This window comes from Leuciscus leuciscus, assembly GCF_965113295.1.
Source record: "Leuciscus leuciscus genome assembly, chromosome: 5".
Taxonomy (NCBI): Eukaryota; Metazoa; Chordata; class Actinopteri; order Cypriniformes; family Leuciscidae; genus Leuciscus; species Leuciscus leuciscus.
Window position 1 is genome coordinate 1057979 of NC_138729.1, and position 23546 is coordinate 1081524.

Consider the following 23546-nt stretch of genomic DNA (forward strand, 5'->3'; position numbering starts at 1 on the left):
TGAGGTCGATAGTATCAAATGCAGCACTAAGATCGAGTAACACTAATAGAGAGATACAACCACGATCAGATGATAAGAGCAAATCATCTGTGACTCTAATGAGAGCAGTCTCAGTACTATGGTACGGTCTAAATCCTGACTGGAAATCCTCACAGATATCATTTCTTTCTAAAAAAGTAACATAGTTGTGAGGATACCGCCTTTTCTAGTGTCTTTGACAGAAAAGGTAGATTCGAGATCGGCCTGTAATTGACTAATTCTGTACGATCAAGTTGTGTTTTTTTAACAAGCGGTTTAATCATAGCCAGCTTAAACGTTTTTGGTACGTATCCTAGAGACAAAGATGAATTAATGATATTAAGAAGAGGATCTGTGACCTCTGGAAGCATCTCTTTCAGTAGCTTAGTCGGTAAAGGGTCTAACATACATGTCGGTTTAGATGATTTAACGAGTTTAGAGAATTCTTCCTTTTCTATAGCAATGAATGAATACAATTTTTCCTCAGGGAGACTACAATGCACTGCCTGATGCGATACTGTAGTAGACGGTTGCATAGTTATAATTTTGTCACTGATATTATCAATCTTATAAGTGAAGAAGTTCATAAAGTCATTACTGCTGTGTTGCTTGGAAACTTCTGGGCTTGAAGCTTTATTTTTCGTTAGTTTAGCCACTGTTTCAAATAAATACCTGGTGTTTTGTTTATTTTCTTCTAATAGGGTTGAAAAATAAGCAGATCTAGCAGCTTTTAAAGCCTCTCTGTAAGCAATCGAACTCTCTTTCCATGAAATGCGAAATACCTCTAGTTTTGTTTTCTTCCAGTTGCGCTCCATGTTTCTGGCTGCTCTCTTAAGGGCCGAGTGTGCTCGTTGTACCACGACGTTGGACTATTTTCTTTAATCTTCTTTAAGTGCAACGGAGCAACTGTGTCTAAAGTGCTGGAAAAGAGAGAGTTAAAAGTTTCTGTCGCAATATCGAGTTCTTCTAAGCTATTCGGGACGCTGAGATGATGAAACTGATTAGGAAGATTATTAATAAAGCAATCTTTAGTGGCAGAAGTGATAGGTCTAACATATTTATAACACGGAGTCGGCTTTGCAGCCTTGGCTAAATGAAGTTTACACGAGACTAGATAATGATCTGAGATGTCATCGCTCTGCTGCAGAATTTCAACGGCATCAACATCTATTCCATGTGATAATATTAGATCTAGAGTATGATTACGACAATGAGTAGATCCTGACACATGTTGTCTAACTCCAATAGAGTTCAGAATGTCTTTAAATGATCTAAATGAATGTCCCAATGCATCTTTTTCATTATCTATGTGTATATTAAAATCACCAACAATTAGGACTTTATCTGCAGCCAGAACTAACTCGGTATACAGTAGCCAGCAAAAATCTCAAACGTGATTTATCATTTACACTATATAGTGTTACATTAAGCACCAACACTTCAAAATAATTATATCTGAAACTAGATTTCTTAGTTATTCTGAAGATATTACTATAAATTACAGCAACACCTCCCCCTTTGCGTTTCAGACGAGGCTCATGTTTATAACAATAATCTTGCGGGGTGGACTCATTTAAAGTAATATAATTGTCTGGTTTTAGCCAGGTTTCTGTCAAACACAGCACATCTAGATTATAGTCTGTAATCATATCATTAACAATGAGTGCTTTTGGAGTAGGGCATCTAATATTCAGCAACCCGAGCTTTATCATTTGCTCATCTGTATTATAGCTGTTTTTTATTTGCTGAACATCAATTAAATTTTTACCCTTAGATGGGTTTGGAAGTTTTTTGTATGTCCTAATTCTGGTGACGCGAGGCCGCTAGCAGACGGTCGGTTAAGCCAGTCTGTCTGCTTCCTGACCTGAGCCCCAGATTGTCATGTTTGAGCTGTAAGACTATGTGCCATATTACTAGAGAGAAGAGCAGCACCATCCCAGGAGGGATGAATACCATCTCTTTTCAACAGGTCAGGTCTGCCCCAAAAACTTTTCCAATTGTCTATGAATTCTATATTATTTTGCGAGCACTGAACACTATTGACCAGAACATGTCACCGCTGTCTTATAAAGACCTCAGGAACTGTGGACACTTGTGTAGAAGTTAAACATGATGATGAGATGATCAGTGTAACTCCACAACAACTACAGAAATGTCTCCACTAACATTCAGAAACTCTTCCTGAGTCTCTCCGTAAGGCTGCACTCGCTACTGGTTATTCTGGGATTCTGGATGAGTGAGATTGGCCTGTTTTGTTATTGCTGGAGTTTCTGAAGCTTGTGTAAAGACTCCGCCCTCTTCTGAACGGAGGCGGAGCTAAAGCTCATTTGCATTTAAAGGGACACACACAAAAACGGTGCGTTTTTGATCACACACAAAAGGGCAAATTTGACAAGCTATAATAAATCGCGCATCACATTGCGTCACTGAAGTGAAGAGTCTTAATGGCGTTATGAGAGCTGTGTTTGGGATGGAGAAGCTGCAGTGTAACGCAGGTGTGTGTGTGTGTGTGTGTGTGTGTGTGTGTGTGTGTGTGTGTGTGTGTCAGTCTCTCTCTGCAGGTGTGTCACAGCTGTTTCCGCCGGCAGCCGAACCCTCACCGCTGCGCTCAGTGTAAGTTCGCGCACTATTGCGATCGCACGTGTCAGCGCGCCGCCTGGGACGAACACAAGCACGAATGCTCTGCCATCAGAAAGTTGGGAAAAGCTCCCAATGAGAACGTGCGGTGAGTCCGGTCATGTGACCTTCTTGACCTTGAGAATGTTCCAATGAAAAATTAAGGATTTTTAAATGTAACATGTTTACATACTGTGATGATTCTGAAACAATGTAGCGCTTTAGTGTTCGTATTAGGCCATGATATACTCAACGTTCTTCGCTTAGGGTTTGAAAACATTTGCTGTCAGCGAACATCCCGACGACATCCACATTTAGATAGAGTTAGATAGGCCTGTGTGTTGCGCTTTCCTCTCAATACGAATAGGACATCCATATAATATAGATAAATATAGATAAATATATAAATTCTTAAAGTCCCACTGTAATCAATAATTTTATCCCTTAAAACTCACCATATTTAAAAGTTTTTTCCTTGAAAAATAATGTCTTCATGTCTTAAAATATCTTGAATGTAACTCGACACCCTCGCCTCATTTAGTATGCGCGGTTCTATGAATATGCAAATGAGCCCCGCCTCCACTCACTCACTCAGCTCAGAGATCCACTGGTTGACGATCACACGTTGATCTGATTGGTTACAAGGTAGTTTGTGACGTCAGAAACACCAGCGATTTCAAAGCGTGTGTTTGAGACTGTCTTTGGTTCACTGCAGTTTTAAGGAGGAAATACTCAGCAATGGTGTCGACTTATGAATTTGTGATCGTCAACCAGTGGATCTCTGAGCTGAGTGAGTGAGTGGAGGCGGACACATTTGCATATTCATAGAACCGCGTATACTAAATGAGGCAAGGGTGTCGAGTTACATTCAAGATATCTTAAGGCAGAAACGTTTAAATATGTCATTTTGGTGATCAAAGATGATTTTTAAAGGATAAAATTATTGACTAGAGGGGGGACTTATTTTATATTTTTCGCTTTAATGTTAACATTTTTAGTAATTTCGTTATGTGGGCTTTATGGTTTTATTCGTTTTTTTTATTTTTATATTGTTATTTAGGGTTATTTATTTTCAGGTTTAGTTTTTATTTATTTCCAGTTAATAATTTAGTGCTTCAATTTAAACTTGTTTCAGTTTATATTTTCTGATTTTCATTTAAGTTTTTCAACTAATATTTATATTTTATGTTATTTTAGCTTCATTTCAATGAACAGAAATGTTTAGTTTTAGTAAACAAACAGTTCAAACTCCAGAAACAAACTGGCCTGATTTTGTTCGTAATGACATCATCGCACCAATTCGTTCGTCAATTTCTCTTCAAGTATATCGGGGCCTTTAGAGTCAGTAATAATACTAATAATATAATAATAATAATAATTGGGGGATAGTTCACCCAAAAATGAAAGTTAGCCCATGATTTACTCGCCCTCAACTCATCCTAGGTGTATATGACACTCTTCTGTCAGACGAACACAATCAGAGTTATATAAAAAAATGTCCTGGCTCTTCCAAGCTTTATAATATATTCATATTTAACACGTTATAAAGTAAAATAACCAGCTTCCGGCCAAACGAACATCCAGATTCAACTTAAGTCTAAAGCGCAACTTATGCGAGTAATGCGGCGTATCACTGATATTTACACGACGCCATGACGCACTACGCTACTTCTGACATCATGAGTTGCGCAAGTTTTGCTTTACACTTAAGTGGAATCCGTATGTTCGTTTGTTTACTTTATAAAGTTTTAAATATGGATTTTTTTTTTACACAAACGCATCACTTCTCTTCAGAAGGCACTTAACCCCCGGAGCCTGTGGAGCACTTTTATCATGGATAGATGCACTTTTATCATGGATAGATGCACTTTTATCATGGATAGATGCACTTTTATGATGATAGATGCACTTTTATGATGGATAGATGCACTTTTATGATGATAGATGCACTTTTATGATGGATAGATGCACTTTTATGATGATAGATGCACTTTTATCATGGATAGATGCACTTTTATCATGGATAGATGCACTTTTATCATGGATAGATGCACTTTTATGATGGATAGATGCACTTTTATCATGAATAGATGCACTTTTATGATGATAGAGGCACTTTTATCATGGATAGATGCACTTTTATGATGATAGATGCACTTTTATGATGGATAGATGCACTTTTATGATGGATAGATGCACTTTTATGATGGACAGATGCACTTTTATGATGATAGATGCACTTTTATCATGGATAGATGCACTTTTATGATGGATAGATGCACTTTTATGATGGATAGATGCACTTTTATCATGGATAGATGCACTTTTATGATGATAGATGCACTTTTATGATGGATAGATGCACTTTTATGATGGATAGATGCACTTTTATGATGGACAGATGCACTTTTATGATGATAGATGCACTTTTATCATGGATAGATGCACTTTTATCATGGATAGATGCACTTTTATGATGGATAGATGCACTTTTATCATGAATAGATGCACTTTTATGATGATAGATGCACTTTTATCATGGATAGATGCACTTTTATGATGATAGATGCACTTTTATGATGGATAGATGCACTTTTATCATGGATAGATGCACTTTTATGATGGACAGATGCACTTTTATGATGATAGATGCACTTTTATGATGGATAGATGCACTTTTATGATGATAGATGCACTTTTATGATGATAGATGCACTTTTATCATGGATAGATGCACTTTTATCATGGATAGATGCACTTTTATGATGGATAGATGCACTTTTATGATGGACAGATGCACTTTTATGATGATAGATGCACTTTTATGATGATAGATGCACTTTTATCATGGATAGATGCACTTTTATCATGGATAGATGCACTTTTATGATGGATAGATGCACTTTTATCATGAATAGATGCACTTTTATGATGATAGATGCACTTTTATCATGGATAGATGCACTTTTATGATGGATAGATGCACTTTTATGATGGATAGATGCACTTTTATGATGATAGATGCACTTTTATGATGGATAGATGCACTTTTATGATGATAGATGCACTTTTATGATGGATAGATGCACTTTTATGATGATAGATGCACTTTTATCATGGATAGATGCACTTTTATGATGATAGATGCACTTTTATGATGGATAGATGCACTTTTATCATGGATAGATGCACTTTTATGATGATAGATGCACTTTTATGATGATAGATGCACTTTTATGATGATAGATGCACTTTTATCATGGATAGATGCACTTTTATGATGGACAGATGCACTTTTATCATGGATAGATGCACTTTTATGATGGATAGATGCACTTTTATGATGGATAGATGCACTTTTATCATGGATAGATGCACTTTTATGATGGATAGATGCTCTTTTGTGATGATAGATGCACTTTTATGATGGATAGATGCACTTTTATGATGGATAGATGCACTTTTATCATGAATAGATGTACTTTTATGATGGATAGATGCACTTTTATCATGGATAGATGCACTTTTATGATGGATAGATGCACTTTTATGATGGATAGATGCACTTTTATGATGATAGATGCACTTTTATGATGGATAGATGCACTTTTATGATGGATAGATGCACTTTTATGATGGATAGATGCACTTTTATGATGGACAGATGCACTTTTATGATGATAGATGCACTTTTATCATGGATAGATGCACTTTTATCATGGATAGATGCACTTTTATGATGGATAGATGCACTTTTATGATGATAGATGCACTTTTATCATGGATAGATGCACTTTTATGATGGATAGATGCTCTTTTATGATGATAGATGCACTTTTATGATGGATAGATGCACTTTTATGATGGATAGATGCACTTTTATCATGAATAGATGTACTTTTATGATGGATAGATGCACTTTTATCATGGATAGATGCACTTTTATGATGGATAGATGCACTTTTATGATGGACAGATGCACTTTTATGATGATAGATGCACTTTTATGATGATAGATGCACTTTTATCATGGATAGATGCACTTTTATGATGGATAGATGCACTTTTATCATGAATAGATGCACTTTTATGATGATAGATGCACTTTTATCATGGATAGATGCACTTTTATGATGGATAGATGCACTTTTATGATGGATAGATGCACTTTTATGATGATAGATGCACTTTTATGATGGATAGATGCACTTTTATGATGATAGATGCACTTTTATGATGGATAGATGCACTTTTATGATGATAGATGCACTTTTATCATGGATAGATGCACTTTTATGATGGATAGATGCACTTTTATGATGATAGATGCACTTTTATGATGGATAGATGCACTTTTATCATGGATAGATGCACTTTTATGATGATAGATGCACTTTTATGATGATAGATGCACTTTTATCATGGATAGATGCACTTTTATGATGGACAGATGCACTTTTATGATGATAGATGCTCTTTTATGATGATAGATGCACTTTTATGATGATAGATGCACTTTTATGATGGATAGATGCACTTTTATGATGGATAGATGCACTTTTATGATGGACAGATGCACTTTTATCATGGATAGATGCACTTTTATGATGGATAGATGCACTTTTATGATGATAGATGCACTTTTATCATGGATAGATGCACTTTTATGATGGATAGATGCACTTTTATGATGATAGATGCACTTTTATCATGGATAGATGCACTTTTATGATGGATAGATGCTCTTTTATGATGATAGATGCACTTTTATGATGGATAGATGCACTTTTATGATGGATAGATGCACTTTTATCATGAATAGATGTACTTTTATGATGGATAGATGCACTTTTATCATGGATAGATGCACTTTTATGATGGATAGATGCACTTTTATGATGATAGATGCACTTTTATGATGGATAGATGCACTTTTATGATGGATAGATGCACTTTTATGATGGATGGATGCACTTTTATGATGGACAGATGCACTTTTATCATGGATAGATGCACTTTTATGATGGATAGAGGCACTTTTATGATGATAGATGCACTTTTATCATGGATAGATGCACTTTTATGATGGATAGATGCTCTTTTATGATGGATAGATGCACTTTTATGATGGATAGATGCACTTTTATGATGGACAGATGCACTTTTATGATGATAGATGCACTTTTATCATGGATAGATGCACTTTTATGATGATAGATGCACTTTTATGATGGATAGATGCACTTTTATGATGGATAGATGCACTTTTATGATGATAGATGCACTTTTATGATGGATAGATGCACTTTTATGATGGATAGATGCACTTTTATGATGGACAGATGCACTTTTATGATGGATAGATGCACTTTTATGATGGATAGATGCACTTTTATGATGATAGATGCACTTTTATCATGGATAGATGCACTTTTATGATGGATAGATGCTCTTTTATGATGATAGATGCACTTTTATGATGATAGATGCACTTTTATGATGGATAGATGCACTTTTATGATGGACAGATGCACTTTTATGATGATAGATGCACTTTTATGATGGACAGACGTACTTTTATGATGATAGATGCACTTTTATGATGGATAGATGCACTTTTATGATGCACTTTTATGATGATAGATGGACAGATGCACTTTTATGATGATAGATGCACTTTTATGATGGATAGATGCACTTTTATGATGCACTTTTATGATGATAGATGGACAGACGCACTTTTATGATGATAGATGCACTTTTATGATGGATAGATGCACTTTTATGATGATAGATGCACTTTTATCATGGATAGATGCACTTTTATGATAATAGATGCACTTTTATCATGGATAGATGCACTTTTATGATGGATAGATGCACTTTTATGATGATAGATGCACTTTTATCATGGATAGATGCACTTTTATGATGGATAGATGCACTTTTATGATGATAGATGCACTTTTATGATGGACAGATGCACTTTTATGATGGATAGATGCACTTTTATGATGGATAGATGTTCTTTTATGATGATAGATGCACTTTTATGACGATAGATGCACTTTTATCATGGATAGATGCACTTTTATGGTGGATAGATGTTCTTTTATGATGATAGATGCACTTTTATGATGGATAGATGCACTTTTATGATGATAGATGCACTTTTATGATGGACAGACGCACTTTTATGATGATAGATGCACTTTTATGATGGATAGATGCACTTTTATGATGGATAGATGCACTTTTATGATGATAGATGCACTTTTATGATGGACAGACGCACTTTTATGATGATAGATGCACTTTTATGATGGATAGATGCACTTTTATGATGGACAGATGCACTTTTATGATGATAGATGCACTTGTTTGATGGACAGATGCACTTTTATGATGATAGATGCACTTTTATGATGATAGATGCACTTTTATGATGGATAGATGCACTTTTATGATGATAGATGCACTTTTATGATGGATAGATGCACTTTTATGATGATAGATGCACTTTTATGATGGATAGATGCACTTTTATGATGATAGATGCACTTTTATGATGATAGATGCACTTTTATGATGGATAGATGCACTTTTATGATGATAGATGCACTTTTATGATGGATAGATGCACTTTTATGATGATAGATGCACTTTTATGATGGATAGATGCACTTTTATGATGATAGATGCACTTTTATGATGGATAGATGCACATCTATGGACTTCAAAACAGAAATAGCCGTTCACTGCCATTCTAAAGCTTGGAAGAGCCAGGCTATTTTTTTATATAACTCTGATTGTGTTCGTCTGAAAGAAGAATGTCATATACACCTAGGATGAGTTGAGGGAGAGTAAATCATGGGCTAATTTTTATTTAAGGGTGAACTATCCCTTTAATAAGTGTTGGTGACTTTATCCAAAGAAACTAAGGCTACGTTCACACTGCAGGCTGAAACGACCCAATTCCGATTTTTTTGCCCCTATGCGACCTGTATCTGATCTTTTCATGACAGTCTGAACGACACAGATCCGATCTTTTCAAATGCGACCCAGGCCACTTGGGTATGTGGTCCCAAATCCGATACATATCCGATCTTTTGAAATGCGACTTCAGTCTGAACGGCCAGGTCGCATGTATCCGACCCGCACGTCATTGATACGCGGAAAACGTCATAATCCTGCGTTGAAGTAGTCGTCGGTTTGAAAACGGACTGCATATTTGTCGAGCTGAGGTAAATCTGCCGAACGGGTCGACCTCGACGAGCCCGTTAATAATAAAAAAAAAAAATCCCACGGCCATTATATATACGTTATGTTAACTTATTTGTGCTGAATCTGATATTAGATAGGTCAGCGGCTGCTGTCTGGCTCTTGTGTAACGGTCGCTGCGCGCGCTCGTGTGTGTGAGAGAGAGAATCACAGTTAAAGTTTAGCTACTTGCCTACTTCCGCAAACAACAAGTGACGTCGTTGACCGTTGAGTACTCTTCTGCGCATGCGGGTCACTTCTGGGTCATTTCACGTTCACACAGGAGATCACAAAAGGTCGCATTTAATTGGAAATGTGAACGGCCTTGCAAAAAAATCGAATTTTTTCAAAAAATCGGAATTGAGCATTTAGCCCTGCAGTGTGAACGTAGCCTTAGTGTTCTGAATGTCCTGTGATGTCAGTCTGGCCGCTCGTATCATGTGGCGTATCCGGAAGGACACGGGTCTGGTGTCAGACTCTCAGCTCACGACCCTTGACCTGCTGGAGGATCACCTGACCAAGATGAGCCCCGATGACCTGAAGGAGCTCAAGGTCGACGTGCAACACTTCTACAACTACTGGCCTAAGAAGAGGAGAGCCGTCGGAGAGGACTATGTGGCGCATATCTTCGGTGTGGTAGGCAGAGATCCCTCACTCCTTACAGTGTGTGTGTGTGTGTGTGTGTGTGTGTGTGTGTGTGTGTGTGTGTGTGTGTGTGTGTGTGTGTGTGTGTGTGTGTGTGCAGGCCAGCTGACAGTCTTGCCTGGGCCCGGGACGAGATAATCTTATGGCGCTTTTCCACTACACAGTACCAGCTCGCCTCGGCTCGACTCGACTCGCCTCGGCTCTGTTTGGTTTTCCACTGTGTAAAAGTTGTACCTGTACCCGCTTCCAGGTACTTTTTTTCGTACCACCTCCGGTGAGGTTCTAATGGCGCTTTTCCATTACCAGTACCAGCTCAACTCGACTCGACTCGACTCGACTCGGCTCGGCTCGCTTTTCGCTCCGTTTTTCCATTGCAGATAGTACCTCCACAATAGTACCTGGTCGTCATAGCGACGCCGCAGGAAACTGCCGTGACTTAATCTTTTACGCGAGACGTGCGAGATACACCCGCTACCCACACACACAGGACAATGGAGGAAATCGAGTGTATGCTGTTTTTGCTGTTTTTTATTCAGGATACTCCGTCTGGCGCGTGCAATGATGACGCAGTGAATAGTGACGATTCTCTCTGACCAATCAGCAGTCTGCCTTGTTTTCACGTCACATTTTAGTATCGCCTCAGCTCGCCTAGAACCTCGCCGGAGGTGGTACCATAGACCATATAAAAATATGGACAAAGCGTCTGTGACGTCACCCATAGACTTCTGAAGAACGGATTTGAGGCCGTTTATGGGGGGTATGGGCGGCGCCATATTTCAATACAAATGTTCAGAAAGGATAAGTTACAGGTATGATGTGTTGTGTCAGATCATGGCCGAGACGTCAAATTTCAGGAATTCCACTCGGCGCAGCCTATGCTCGTTGTCAGCTGTCAATCAAGCTGTCAATCGCGCCCTTATTTGTCATACATTTTATATCTAAATATGATCTAATAAAAAAATTCACCCCCCTCACAGTTGTCAGGCACTCGGAACCTATCGAAAAATACGATAAAAGTCCATGGGACCAACCTGTAAAAACATGAATTTATGCTGTGAAAACTGACATTTTAACATGGGGGTGTATGGACATTTGCTCCCTTTTGGGACCTTCCCCTAGCGGATTTTCAATGTATTGCAGTTTTTCGCACTTCCGGGTAGGCTTCATTTTTCAGATTAGAATGTTGCCGCTTGGGTGGTACGAAAAAAAGTACCTGGAAACAGGTACAGTTACAACTTTTACACAGTGGAAAACCAAACAGAGCCGAGTCGAGTTGAGGCGAGCTGAGGCGAGCTGGTACTGTGTAGTGGAAAAGCGCCATAAGCGAGCTGAGGCGATTGTCGGTACACGATCTGTTCCACCTGCACGATCCGTACACGCATGCGCGTAATTACGTAGTAGAAAACGTCACGGTTTTCCTACACTATTGGAACCACGCATGCGATGGCATAACTTGCGGCATATTATTGTGTAACGTTGTATTGTGTTTAACATTTCACAGCGGGTCTATTTTGATGCTTTTAAATGTAGCTTACGCTATGCATTACGATGTGTTTACGTGGTTGCCAATCCAAAAGACTCACTCCCTCAGTCCAAATCGAGGGAACGAGGGTCTGTCCATCTAAACTTCCCTCGTCCACTTCACGAAGTGGAACGCACTTCAAAATGGCGGCTGGCGGCGGGGATTCCCCCGAGGGGAAGTGCTTAGGGAAGTTCGCGAGTGCGTGTCTAAAAGTGGACTGGAACGCAGCAATGAAGAAAGAACTACGTGGAACAGATCGTGCAGTGTCGTAAATCGTCGCAAAACAGAATTATAATTTGCGCATGTGCGTTTTCTACTGCGTCTACTACGCATGCGTGAAACGGATCGTGCAGGTGGAACGGATCGTGAACCGACAGCGATACTAAAATGTGACGTGAAAACACGGCAGACTGCTGATTGGTCAGAGAGAATCGTCACTATTCACTGCGTCATCATTGCACGCGCCAGACGGAGTATCCTGAATAAAAAACAGCAAAAACAAAAACAAAAACATCCAAAAACAGCATACACTCGATTTCCTCCATTGTCCTGTGTGTGTGGGTAGCGGGTGTGTCTCGCGCGTCTCGCGTAAAAGATTAAGTCACGGCAGTTTCCTGCGGCGTCGCTATGACGACCAGGTACTATTGTGGAGGTACTATCTGCAATGGAAAACGGAGCGAAAAGCGAGCCGAGCCGAGCCGAGTCGAGTCGAGTCGAGTTGAGCTGGTACTGCCTGGTAGGCCTAATGGAAAAGCGCCATTAGATGGGGCCCGCGCCCAGATCTCTCCTTTTCCCTTGCTTTTCCTCTCCACTGCATTACCTATGTTAACAAATACAACTTTTGATTTCAATAATGTAGGCTATTAGTAGCCAGAATATTCAAATTAATATTAATAAATGCCATAGAAGTGCAGTTTATTAATAGTATGTTAACTAATGTAGTTAACTAGAGTTTAATAAATGGAAGACTATTGTAAAGTGTTAGCGATTTATTTATTTTTTTTACACCAATTCAGTGTTGGACAGATCAGTTGTTTTAACCCTTCATTAAAGTGAATGGTTCAAAGGAGTCATTCGTATTATGCGTATCGGGCTTCGGGCATGTCATTAGCAGACGTGTAGCCTATAGCAGGCATTGTGTGATTATCTCGGCAGTTTAGGACAGGACATCGCACAAGATTTGTGTCAACACAGAAAACATTTCATAACTGAATAGATTTTTTCGTTTACTGAAATTGTGGTTTATGTCAGCTGAAGGGGCGGCACGCTTTAATTAGAGAAGATAAGGCAACGTTTTTTTAGTACAATTCTTCACACCCCGCGGTAATTCAAGATAATTTTTTTCCAAATGCTCAACGTGAAACTGCGGTCTTCCGACCTCTTACCATCGTGTCAATTGACTTTGATTAATATGCGCGAGGGAGACAGCGCTCGACGTGTTGTTTGAAGAAGTGAGAGTGCGCGCGCGCGGCCGGGGCTCTCTCTCTCTCTCTCTCTCTCTCTCTCTCTCTCTCTCTCTCTCTCTCTCTCTCTCTCTCTCTCTCTCTCTATCAGGCGCAGCACTCATTCTATTCTACATCACTTATCGATCAAATAAGGCTTTGACAAAAATTTGCTTTGAAAAATTTCAACGCAGGAAAACTCCTGATAAGGCTCGTGAACGTTGGCTGCGCTGTTTCTTACCTTGCTCTACGTTGACTTTACTAGTTCCAGCTTCACTGTCACCACCTTTTTTTAAATATTTGTTTAGAAAATCTCCCAGGCCTCTATTTTCTTCTTCTCTTCTTCTCTTTTCTTTCCTTTTCTGAGCACCGGACTTGTGCTGACCGGACATTTTGAGCGTCCTGAACTTCAAATCAAATGACAACATCACATTTTGATCAGTGGCCCAACCATTTTTGTGTTGGGGGTGGGGGGGGTTCTTGGCCACTATTTCAAGGACAATTAGGAAGAAACAAATAAAAAGCTTTTATGTAACTCAAATATTACATTTTTTTTTCCACAAATAGGCCTATTTTAAAATGTTTAAAAAAATTATTCCATAATTTAATGAGGGCCCAGTCCTGGGTGTGTGTGTGTGTGTGTGTGTGTGTGTGTGTGTGTGTGTGTGTGTGGTAGGCAGAGATCCCTCACTCCTAACTTTATCTGGACAATAACTTTATTCTAGATCTGCTGTAAAGCCTAAACAATCTCTCATTATCACTGTAAAGCTGCAGTGAAACGATCAGTATTGTTAAAGCGCTGTAAATGAAGGTTCTTGACTTGACTTTGTTTGCGCTCCTCGGCTGGGATGAGAGAGATGTGTGTGTGTGTGTGTGTGTGTGTGTGTGTGTGTGTGTGTGTGTGTGTGTTCCTCAGATTAACTGTAACGGCTTCACACTGAGTGATCAGAGGTGTGTGTGTGTGTGTGTGTGTGTGTGTGTGTGTGTGTGTGTGTGTGTGTGTGTGTGTGTGTGTGTGTGTGTGTGTGTGTGTGTGTGTGTGTGTGTGTGTGTGTGTTCCTCAGATTAACTGTAACGGCTTCACACTGAGTGATCAGAGGTGTGTGTGTGTGTGTGTGTGTGTGTGTGTGTGTGTGTGTGTGTTCCTCAGATTAACTGCAACGGCTTCACACTGAGTGATCAGAGGTGTGTGTGTGTGTGTGTGTGTGTGTGTGTGTGTGTGTGTGTGTGTGTGTGTGTGTGTTCCTCAGATTAACTGCAACGGCTTCACACTGAGTGATCAGAGGTGTGTGTGTGTGTGTGTGTGTGTGTGTGTGTGTGTGTGTGTGTGTGTGTGTGTGTGTGTGTGTGTGTGTGTTCCTCAGATTAACTGCAACGGCTTCACACTGAGTGATCAGAGGGGTCTTCAGGCGGTGGGCGTCGGCCTCTTTCCAAACCTCTGCCTCGTCAATCACGACTGCTGGCCGAACTGCACCGTCATCCTCAATCACGGCAGGTGTGTGTGTGTGTGTGTGTGTGTGTGTGTGTGTTTGCACTGTCATCCTCAATCACGGCAGGTGTGTGTGTGTGTGTGTGTGTGTGTGTGTGTGTGTGTGTGTGTGTGTTTGCACTGTCATCCTCAATCATGGTAAGTGAGTTTGAGAATTCATAAAGATGAAGTGATTCAGAGCTGAGCTCAAACAGTTTAAAGCGTGTGTGTGTGTGTGTGTGTGTGTGTGTGTGTGTGTGTGTGTGTGTGTGTGTGTGTGTGTGTTTCTCTCTTGCAGTCAGACGGCTCTGGATGCTTCATTCCACTCAGAGAAAAGGTAGGTCAGTTAAACACTAACATTTGACCTTTGACCCCCTGTAACTAACAGCATCATGACCATGTCATTCTTCACATAAAGCAATTGTTCACACTGAGTGATCAGAGGGGTGTGTGTGTGTGTGTGTGTGTGTGTGTGTGTGTGTGTGTGTGTGTGTTCCTCAAATTAAGTGTCATTACATGCAATTACAATGAACGAGAACTGAAACCTTCAGGCCTCAAAAGGACACAAAAAAAGAACCAAATGTTTTTTTGACATGTGTCTACTGTCTTTAAGGCCAGGATTAAAAATATTAAAATAACTTTTCATGTTCACTTATGGAACCAATAAAGTCATACCGGCTTATAAAGATTTCTACTTGGTAACACTGTACAGTAAGGCTGAACTTGTTCATATTTAAGTATCATGAACATGCAATGAATACCAGTTTATTTTAATTTAAGTACATGTTAATTTAGAAATATTCTATTGTTCATTGTTACAACGTTTGTTCATAATGCGTTAATGTGTATCTATAAAAACCTTAAAAATGTATTTGTTTATGTTTACAGCATTTATTCATCATCTATATCATACTGTGCATCGTTAGTTCATGAGACTTAATGCAGTAACCGATTAATTAAACCCTATTGTGAAGTGTTACCAGCAGAAAATACACGAAAATGAGAATAAATGTTTAATAAATATTATGTACAACATCTCCAGTCATTCTTATGAAACCCAGTCTGATAGTTACTCAAGAGCAGAGGCACTTGTCCAGTCATCATGTCTTCTCGTCTGTGTCACATGTCATGTTGCTCGAAGGAACTGATTCACTGTCTTCATCATAAAACATTTTTGATTTGATTTGACATGGTGTCGCATGTGAGTGGCATAAATAGCTTTTTGGGATTTTAGTTTTTTTGTACGAACACAACAACTACATTGTATGTTTATTTAAGGAATGCAATGACATTCAAATAATCCCTTAGTTTTGTAAGACTGAATTATGGAAGTTTGTTTCTGCCACAAAAAAAAAAGAAAAAAAAAGGTAATAGCCCAGCTGACAGGGAACGTTCTGGCAAGATTCTCTCAAAGTTATGAGCAATTATTCTTCCAGTAACAATAATAGAACATTTGTTCAAAGTTATCTGATCTTTAATAATGTTCTCCAAACATTAGCATAAAAGTGTTGTTTATTCATCTTTTTTTCTGAAACATTTTAGTTTTTGTTCTTTAAACGTCAATACTTACTACTTTTTCTGTGGTTCTGCGTACATTCAAAACGTTCAAATAATAATTGCAAAATAATAAAATAGAGAAAACATTCCCTTAATGTTGTCTCTAACGTTCCCATAATCAAGAAAAAACATTCAGAAATAAAGTTTTCATAACTTAATGATAACGTCAGTAAACGTAAACACTGGGTGCGACATGATGTCTCACAGTTCAAACTAAAGTCAGAATTGCATGTTATAAATATGGAATTATGAGAAATAAAGTACGAATTACAAGACAAACTCGGAAATACGAGAAATAAACTATGAATTGTGAGATATAAACTCAGTTGCAAGACAGAATTGTGAGTTAAAAACTTGATATTACGAGAAAAAAGTCACAATTGTGAGATATAAACTTGATATTACAAGAAAAAAGTCACAATTGTGAGATATAAACTTGATATTACAAGAAAAAAGTCAGAATTGTGAGATATAAACTTGATATTACGAGAAAAAAGTCAGAATTACGAGAAAAAAGACAGAATTGCGAGATATAAACTTGGAATTAAGAGAAAAAAGTTAGAATTGTCAGATATAAATTTAAAATTACGAAAACTTTTGAATTGCGAGGTCTAAACTCTCAATTGTGAGAAAAAGTCAGAATTGTTAGAAGTCAGAGTTATAAACTTGGAATTATGAGAAATAAAGTAGGAATTGTGAAAGAGAAACTCACAATTGCGAGAAAAAAGACAGAATGCGAGATCTAAACTCGCAATTATGAGAAATAAAGTAGTAATTGTGAAAGAGAAACTCACAATTGCGAGAAAAAAGTTAGTCAAATATAGTCAAAATTCCGTCAGAATAAAAAAGCGCAATTATTTTTTTTAAATTGTTTTGGGTGGCAGAAACAAGCCTTCACTCTGTTGTTGTTGCTGAAGAGAGTGTGTTAGATCACAGACAGCATCTGTGTGTGTCTCTGTGTCCTCGCACGCACTGAACTCTGGGAACGTTGTCAGGATCGAGCTGAGGGCTCTGGGAAGCATCTCCGAAGGGGAAGAGCTGACCGTGAGTTACGTGGACTTTCTGAACGTGTCCAAGGACCGGCAGCGAATGCTGAAGCAACAGTATTACTTCGACTGCAAGTGTGAGCACTGCACCAACGGCATTAAAGACGACTTGATGACGGCCGTCAGAGACACAGACGGACAGAAGGTTCATATCAGCCGGTGTACAAACACTGACTTAGAAGAAAAGCTTCTATATAAAACCATAAAGGGTTCCGTCAGGTGCTTCATATATTTATGCAATCATTTAAAGTCCCTCTGTAGTCAATCATTTTATCCGTTAAAACTCATCTTTGATCACTAAAATGACATTTTTCAACGTTTTTTCTTTGAAAAATGCCTTAAAATACCTTGAATGTAACTCGACACCCTTGCCTCATTTTGTATTCGCGGTTCTATGAATATGCAAATGAGCCCCGCCTCCACTCACATCAGCTCAAAGATCCACTGGTTAACGATCACACGTTGACCTGATTCAAGTTGACCAAAAATCTAGTTTTTAATGTGCTTTAAGACAAAGCATGTGTAAGTTCATAAGTCGACAGCATTGCTGAGTATTTCCTCCTTAAAACTGCAGTGAACCAAAGACAGTCTCAAACACACGCTTTGAAATCGCTGGTGTTTCTGACGTCACAAACTACCTTGTAACCAATCAGATCAACGTGTGATCGTCAACCAGTGGATCTCTGAGCTGAGTGAGTGAGTGGAGGCGAGGCTCATTTGCATATTCATAGAACCACGCATACTAAATGAGGCAAGGGTGTCGAGTTACATTCAAGATATTTTAAGGCATAAAAAGGAGAAAAACGTTTAAATGTAATTTTGGTGATCAGAGATGAGGTAAGGGATGATGGACTGACTACAGGGGGACTTTAAATACCAACATCATAGAACATTATTTCTCATCTTGCTAAAAGTTGCATAAAATAACACTTTATTTCAACATTTACTCTCCCTATCAGCCCCGTGCAAAGCATGATGGGAAGTGGAAATCCTATTCCTAGTTTCTATAATGGCCGGTTTCTTCTGTCTGCAGCCGTCTGCCGAAGCGCTGAAGGAGGCCACAGAGTTCAGTCTTCAGGCTCTGGTGAAGATCGAAGAGGCTCGTCTTGGAGGAAACTTCCACGAGGTCAGTCTTCAGAATTGCGAGATATAAAGTCAGAATTGCGTGACATAAAGTCAGAATTGCGTGACATAAAGTCAGAATTGCGTGACATAAAGTCAGAATTACGCGATATAAAGTCGCAATTGCGAGGAATAAACACAATTGCAAGAAATAAACTCAGAATAGTGAGAAATAAACTCACAATTCTGAGTTTATTTCTTGCAATTGTGTTTATTCCTCGCAATTGCGACTTTATATCGCGCAATTCTGAGATAAAAAGTCGCAATTACCTTTTTTATTTTTTATTCTGTGGCGGAAACAAACTTCCATAGTTATTTGCTTAGACAAACTGATCAAAAGTTGATTTTCGATTAGTCCAATATATAAAAGGCACTTTAAGTAAGAGTGTTGCGGTTGCGATGCTGGTGGCGATCACTGACGCTGGTCTGCTCCTGTAGGTCGTTAAGCTCTGCCACGAGTGTCTGCAGAAGCAGGATCCGCTGTTCGGAGACACAAACCTGTACCTGCTGCGCGTCCTCAGCATCGCTAGCGAGACGCTGTCCTTCCTGCAGCAGTTCCCCGAGGCGGCCGGACACGCACAGCGCGCGGTGGAGGGATACGCGTGAGTCTGTGTGCTAAATCATGCTAGCAACCTGTTAAAACATTCTAGAACTGTGCTAAATATTGCTAGCAACATGCTACAACTGTACTAAATCATGCTAGCCACATGCTAGAACTTTATTAAATCATGCTAGCCACATGCCATACTAAATCATGCTAGCCACATGCTAGAACTGTACTGCTAGCAACATGCTAGAACTATACTAAATCATGCTAGCCACATGCTAGAACTGTATTAAATCATGCTAGCCACATGCTAGAACCGTACTGCTAGCCACATGCTAGAACCATACTAAATCATGCTAGCAATGTGCCAATTCATGCTAGAAACATGCTATCAATGTAATAAATCATGCTAGCAACGTTAAGACATGCTAGCAATGTTGTAATTCATGTTAGAGACATGCTAGCAATGTGTTAAATCATAATAGAAACATGCTAGCAGTGTGTGCTAAATCATACTAGGAACATGTAGCAACAAATGCAATGTGTAAAATTGTGGAAATAAACTAAACTATAAAAAAAACAAAAACATGGTAAATCATGTTAGCAAACATGTTAAGTCATGCTAGCAAAGTGACAATTCATAAAACATGTCGAAAACATGTTAAATCGTGTTAAAACAGGCTAGCAACTTCATATAACGTAAAAATTGTGTTAAAATAGGCTAGCAACATTTTATTGACTTATTTGAGTAAAATCTTTAAACTTTTAATAGTTATTTCAAACTTGTAGTCATGGTAAAGCCCAGCCCTGACCTCTTTTCATCCAGTGAAGTCCAGCAATCTGTTGATTTACTGTAAATCTCTTTAATTCTGATCACCTGTGCTCAGTCAGACAATAATTTCCCTGTTCCTGGTCTTAGGAAGCTTTACCATCCCAATAACGCCCAGCTGGGCATGGCCATCATGAGGGCGGGCGTCACGCACTGGCACGCGGGGTTGATCGAGGCCGCTCACGGGCTAATCTGTCGTGCATATGCTATCCTCCTGATCACACATGGAGCTCATCATGCCATCACCAAAGACCTGGAGGTAAAACACCAGCTGCACTGGTGGCTGATGTGTACCAGATGTGTGCCAGATGTGTGCCAGATGTATATTAGATGTGTGCCAGATGTGAAAGTGAAAGTGAAAGTGACACGTGACAGCCAAGTATGGTAACCCATACTTGGAATTTGACCTCTGCATTTAACACACACACACACTGCAAACATGGATACACACACCCAGAGCAGCGGGCAGCCTTTGTGTGGCGCCCGGGGAGCGATTAGGAGTTAGGTGCCTTGCTCAAGGGCACCTCAGTCATTTCCCACTGGCTCTGGAATCGAACCAGCAACCTTTGGGTTACCAGTCCAACTCCCTAACCACTAGGCCATGACTGCCCCTTGTGTATCAGATGTGTATCAGATGTGTGCCAGGTGTGTATCAGATGTGTGCCAGATATATATTAGATGTGTGCCAGATGTGTATTAGATGTGTGCCAGATATGTATCAGATGTGTGCCAGGTGTGTATTAGATGTGTGCCAGATGTATATTAGATGTGTGCCAGATGTGTATTAGATGTGTGCCAGATATGTATCAGATATGTGCCAGATGTGTATCAGATGTGTGCCAGATGTATATTAGATGTGTGCCAGATGTGTATAAGATGTGTGCCAGATGTATATCAGATGTGTGCCAGATGTATATTAGATGTGTGCCAGATGTGTATCAGATGTGTGCCAGATGTATATTAGATGTGTGCCAGATGTGTATCAGATGTGTGCCAGATGTGTATCAGATGTGTGCCAGATGTATATTAGATGAGTGCCAGATGTATATTAGATGTGTGCCAGATGTATATTAGATGTGTGCCAGATGTATATTAGATGTGTGCCAGATGTGTATCAGATGTGTGCCAGATGTGTATCAGTGTGCCAGATGTGTATTAGATGTGTGCCAGATGTGTATCAGATGTGTGCCAGATGTGTATTAGATGTGTGCCAGATGTGTGCCAGATGTGTATTAGATGTGTGCCAGATATGTATCAGATGTGTGCCAGATGTATATTAGATGTATGCCAGATGTGTGCCAGATGTGTGCCAGATGTGTATTAGATGTATGCCAGATGTGTACCAGATGTGTACCAGATGTGTGCCAGATGTATATTAGATGTATGCCAGATGTGTATCAGATGTGTACCAGATGTGTGCCAGATGTATATTAGATGTATGCCAGATGTGTATCAGATGTGTATCAGATGTGTGCCAGATATGTATCAGATATGTACCAGATGTGTATCAGATGTGTGCCAGATGTATATTAGATGTGTGCCAGATGTGTATCAGATGTGTGCCAGATGTATATCAGATGTGTGCCAGATGTATATTAGGGGCTGTTTACACCTGGCCACTTCATGCGTTTTCTCAGATCGGATAGCTATCCGATCGTGAAAAGACCAGGTGTAAATGCCCTCCGAAACGCATTCGAGACGGATTTGAATCCGATCGCTCAAACCACTTCAGGAGGTGGTCTGGGCCGCATTCCAGACAAAACTGGACAAGTGTAAACGCATCTGGTTGTTGAAACCACATATGTAAATTGTACTCCTCCCAAAAATGCTAAAAATAAACGTGTGAGAGCGTGTTATAGGCTATATGTAATGTTATAGCCAGATATGACGACGCAACCGGAACACGCATCACCGCAGATGAGAAGCTGAGCATCTATTCATTAAGCCGAGCATCTCTTCATTAAGCCAACGTGCAAACTATCGCAAATCAAAGTGAAAGTAAGTCGCAGACGCTTAACACACAATCATCATCATTAAAAGTTAAAAAACGAAATGATCTTACCAAGGCTGTTACTGCTCTCTCTTATTGCGGTCTTTGATTAGAAATTTTAGCTGATGATCAATAAAATGCAGCTCATATCTGTTGCTTTCGGTGACGTGCACTCCATTAAATCTGCATATAGCGCGGGAACTGAAGATCGGATTTAAATCCGTTTCGCAAAAACACATTTATGTGATCAGGTGTAAATGGAATCGTTTTGATAAATCAGATAGCTATCCGATCTGAGAAAACGCATGAAGTGGCCAGGTGTAAACAGCCCCTTAGATGTGTGCCAGATGTGTATCAGATGTGTGCCAGATGTGTATCAGATGTGTGCCAGATGTATATTAGATGTATGCCAGATGTGTATCAGATGTGTACCAGATGTATATTGAATGTGTGCCAGATGTGGTCTGGATCTGGGCCGACACTACGTTGCTGTCTGGGGTGTTCCTCCTGTAACAGAGTTGAACTTTTGACCCTGATGAGGCCGATATGAATGAAATACTGATGATGATGATGATGATGATGATGACTGTAAGACATAAAGTGTCATATCCCCAATATGATGTCAGGAAGATAAAAGCATTATTTTTAAAGGGAAAATGTTACTTCAGAACAGACAAATTCTGAATTAAAAAAAAGACATTCAAGAAACATATATGCAGTAGACAGTGAAAGAATGACATTTTAATATTAATTAAAGCAAAATGTTGGTACAATTTGAACACAATTCACTATTTTATAGTTTAAATGTAATGATATTGAATGAATGAAAACTTTATTTTTAAGGCAAGACTACTAGATATCGCCATTTCCCCAGTTGATGAATCACAGTATATTAAGATATTACATTTTGTAATCTACAGATGCAAATAGATAAAGTGCAATCAAATATTTAAATGTGTATTTTAGATGTTTTCTTTCCTCTAGTCTGATGTTATAGAAGCAAAATAGACCTTAAAAATGAGCCGAGCATGAAAAACATTGGTTTTGCCTTGCCTTAAAACAACTAAACAGAATTAAATCTATCAAAGTTGAGTAAGTCACACACACACAAATGACACTGTTTCCTGAGAGTCACTGTGGGTTGAGAAAGATTTGATGTTTGGTTTGTGAGAGTTTGTTTGCATTGTGAGCTTGGATGATGTGAAATGTGTGTTTCAGGCGATGCGCACGCAGACAGAGATGGAGCTTCGTCTGTTTAAAGAGAACGAGCTCGTCTATCAGAACATGAGAGAAGCTGTTCTCTCAAGCAACCCCATGATGAGCGTCGCTGGAGAACAAGTGCAAATCAAAGCCACTTCATAAACCTGATCTAAGCAACAATCTGCACTCTAATAAAGGCATTTTCAACAGATCACATTGTGGAGTTTTGATTCAATCTAGTCCAGAAAATCTCCTACATTTGCCATTCTAAACAAACACACTGC

At 39.2% G+C, this 23546-nt stretch overlaps 1 protein-coding gene and 1 long non-coding RNA gene across 2 annotated transcripts in view; one reads left to right on the top strand and one right to left on the bottom strand.

Annotated features, from left to right (window-relative positions):
- The window catches only part of smyd1a (SET and MYND domain containing 1a), a gene marked incomplete at its 5' end in the record, with an annotated part of 25237 nt that extends 1764 nt beyond the window's left edge, over positions 1-23473 (top strand). Inside the window, 9 exons of the mRNA XM_082169308.1 lie at positions 2567-2743; positions 10317-10530; positions 14868-14998; positions 15270-15308; positions 17524-17719; positions 18608-18700; positions 19135-19298; positions 20163-20331; positions 23281-23473. Of these exons, the coding sequence (XP_082025434.1) occupies positions 2567-2743; positions 10317-10530; positions 14868-14998; positions 15270-15308; positions 17524-17719; positions 18608-18700; positions 19135-19298; positions 20163-20331; positions 23281-23424 (1327 nt within the window). The 3' untranslated portion in view covers positions 23425-23473. The remainder of the gene's footprint in view (positions 1-2566; positions 2744-10316; positions 10531-14867; positions 14999-15269; positions 15309-17523; positions 17720-18607; positions 18701-19134; positions 19299-20162; positions 20332-23280) is intronic.
- Positions 5485-8168, bottom strand: LOC309498545. Its single transcript, XR_014205984.1, has 2 exons — positions 6367-8168; positions 5485-5927 (listed from the first exon to the last, which is right to left on the bottom strand). It is a non-coding gene; the product is annotated as an uncharacterized lncRNA (long non-coding RNA).
- Positions 23474-23546: the final 73 nt, after the last annotated feature.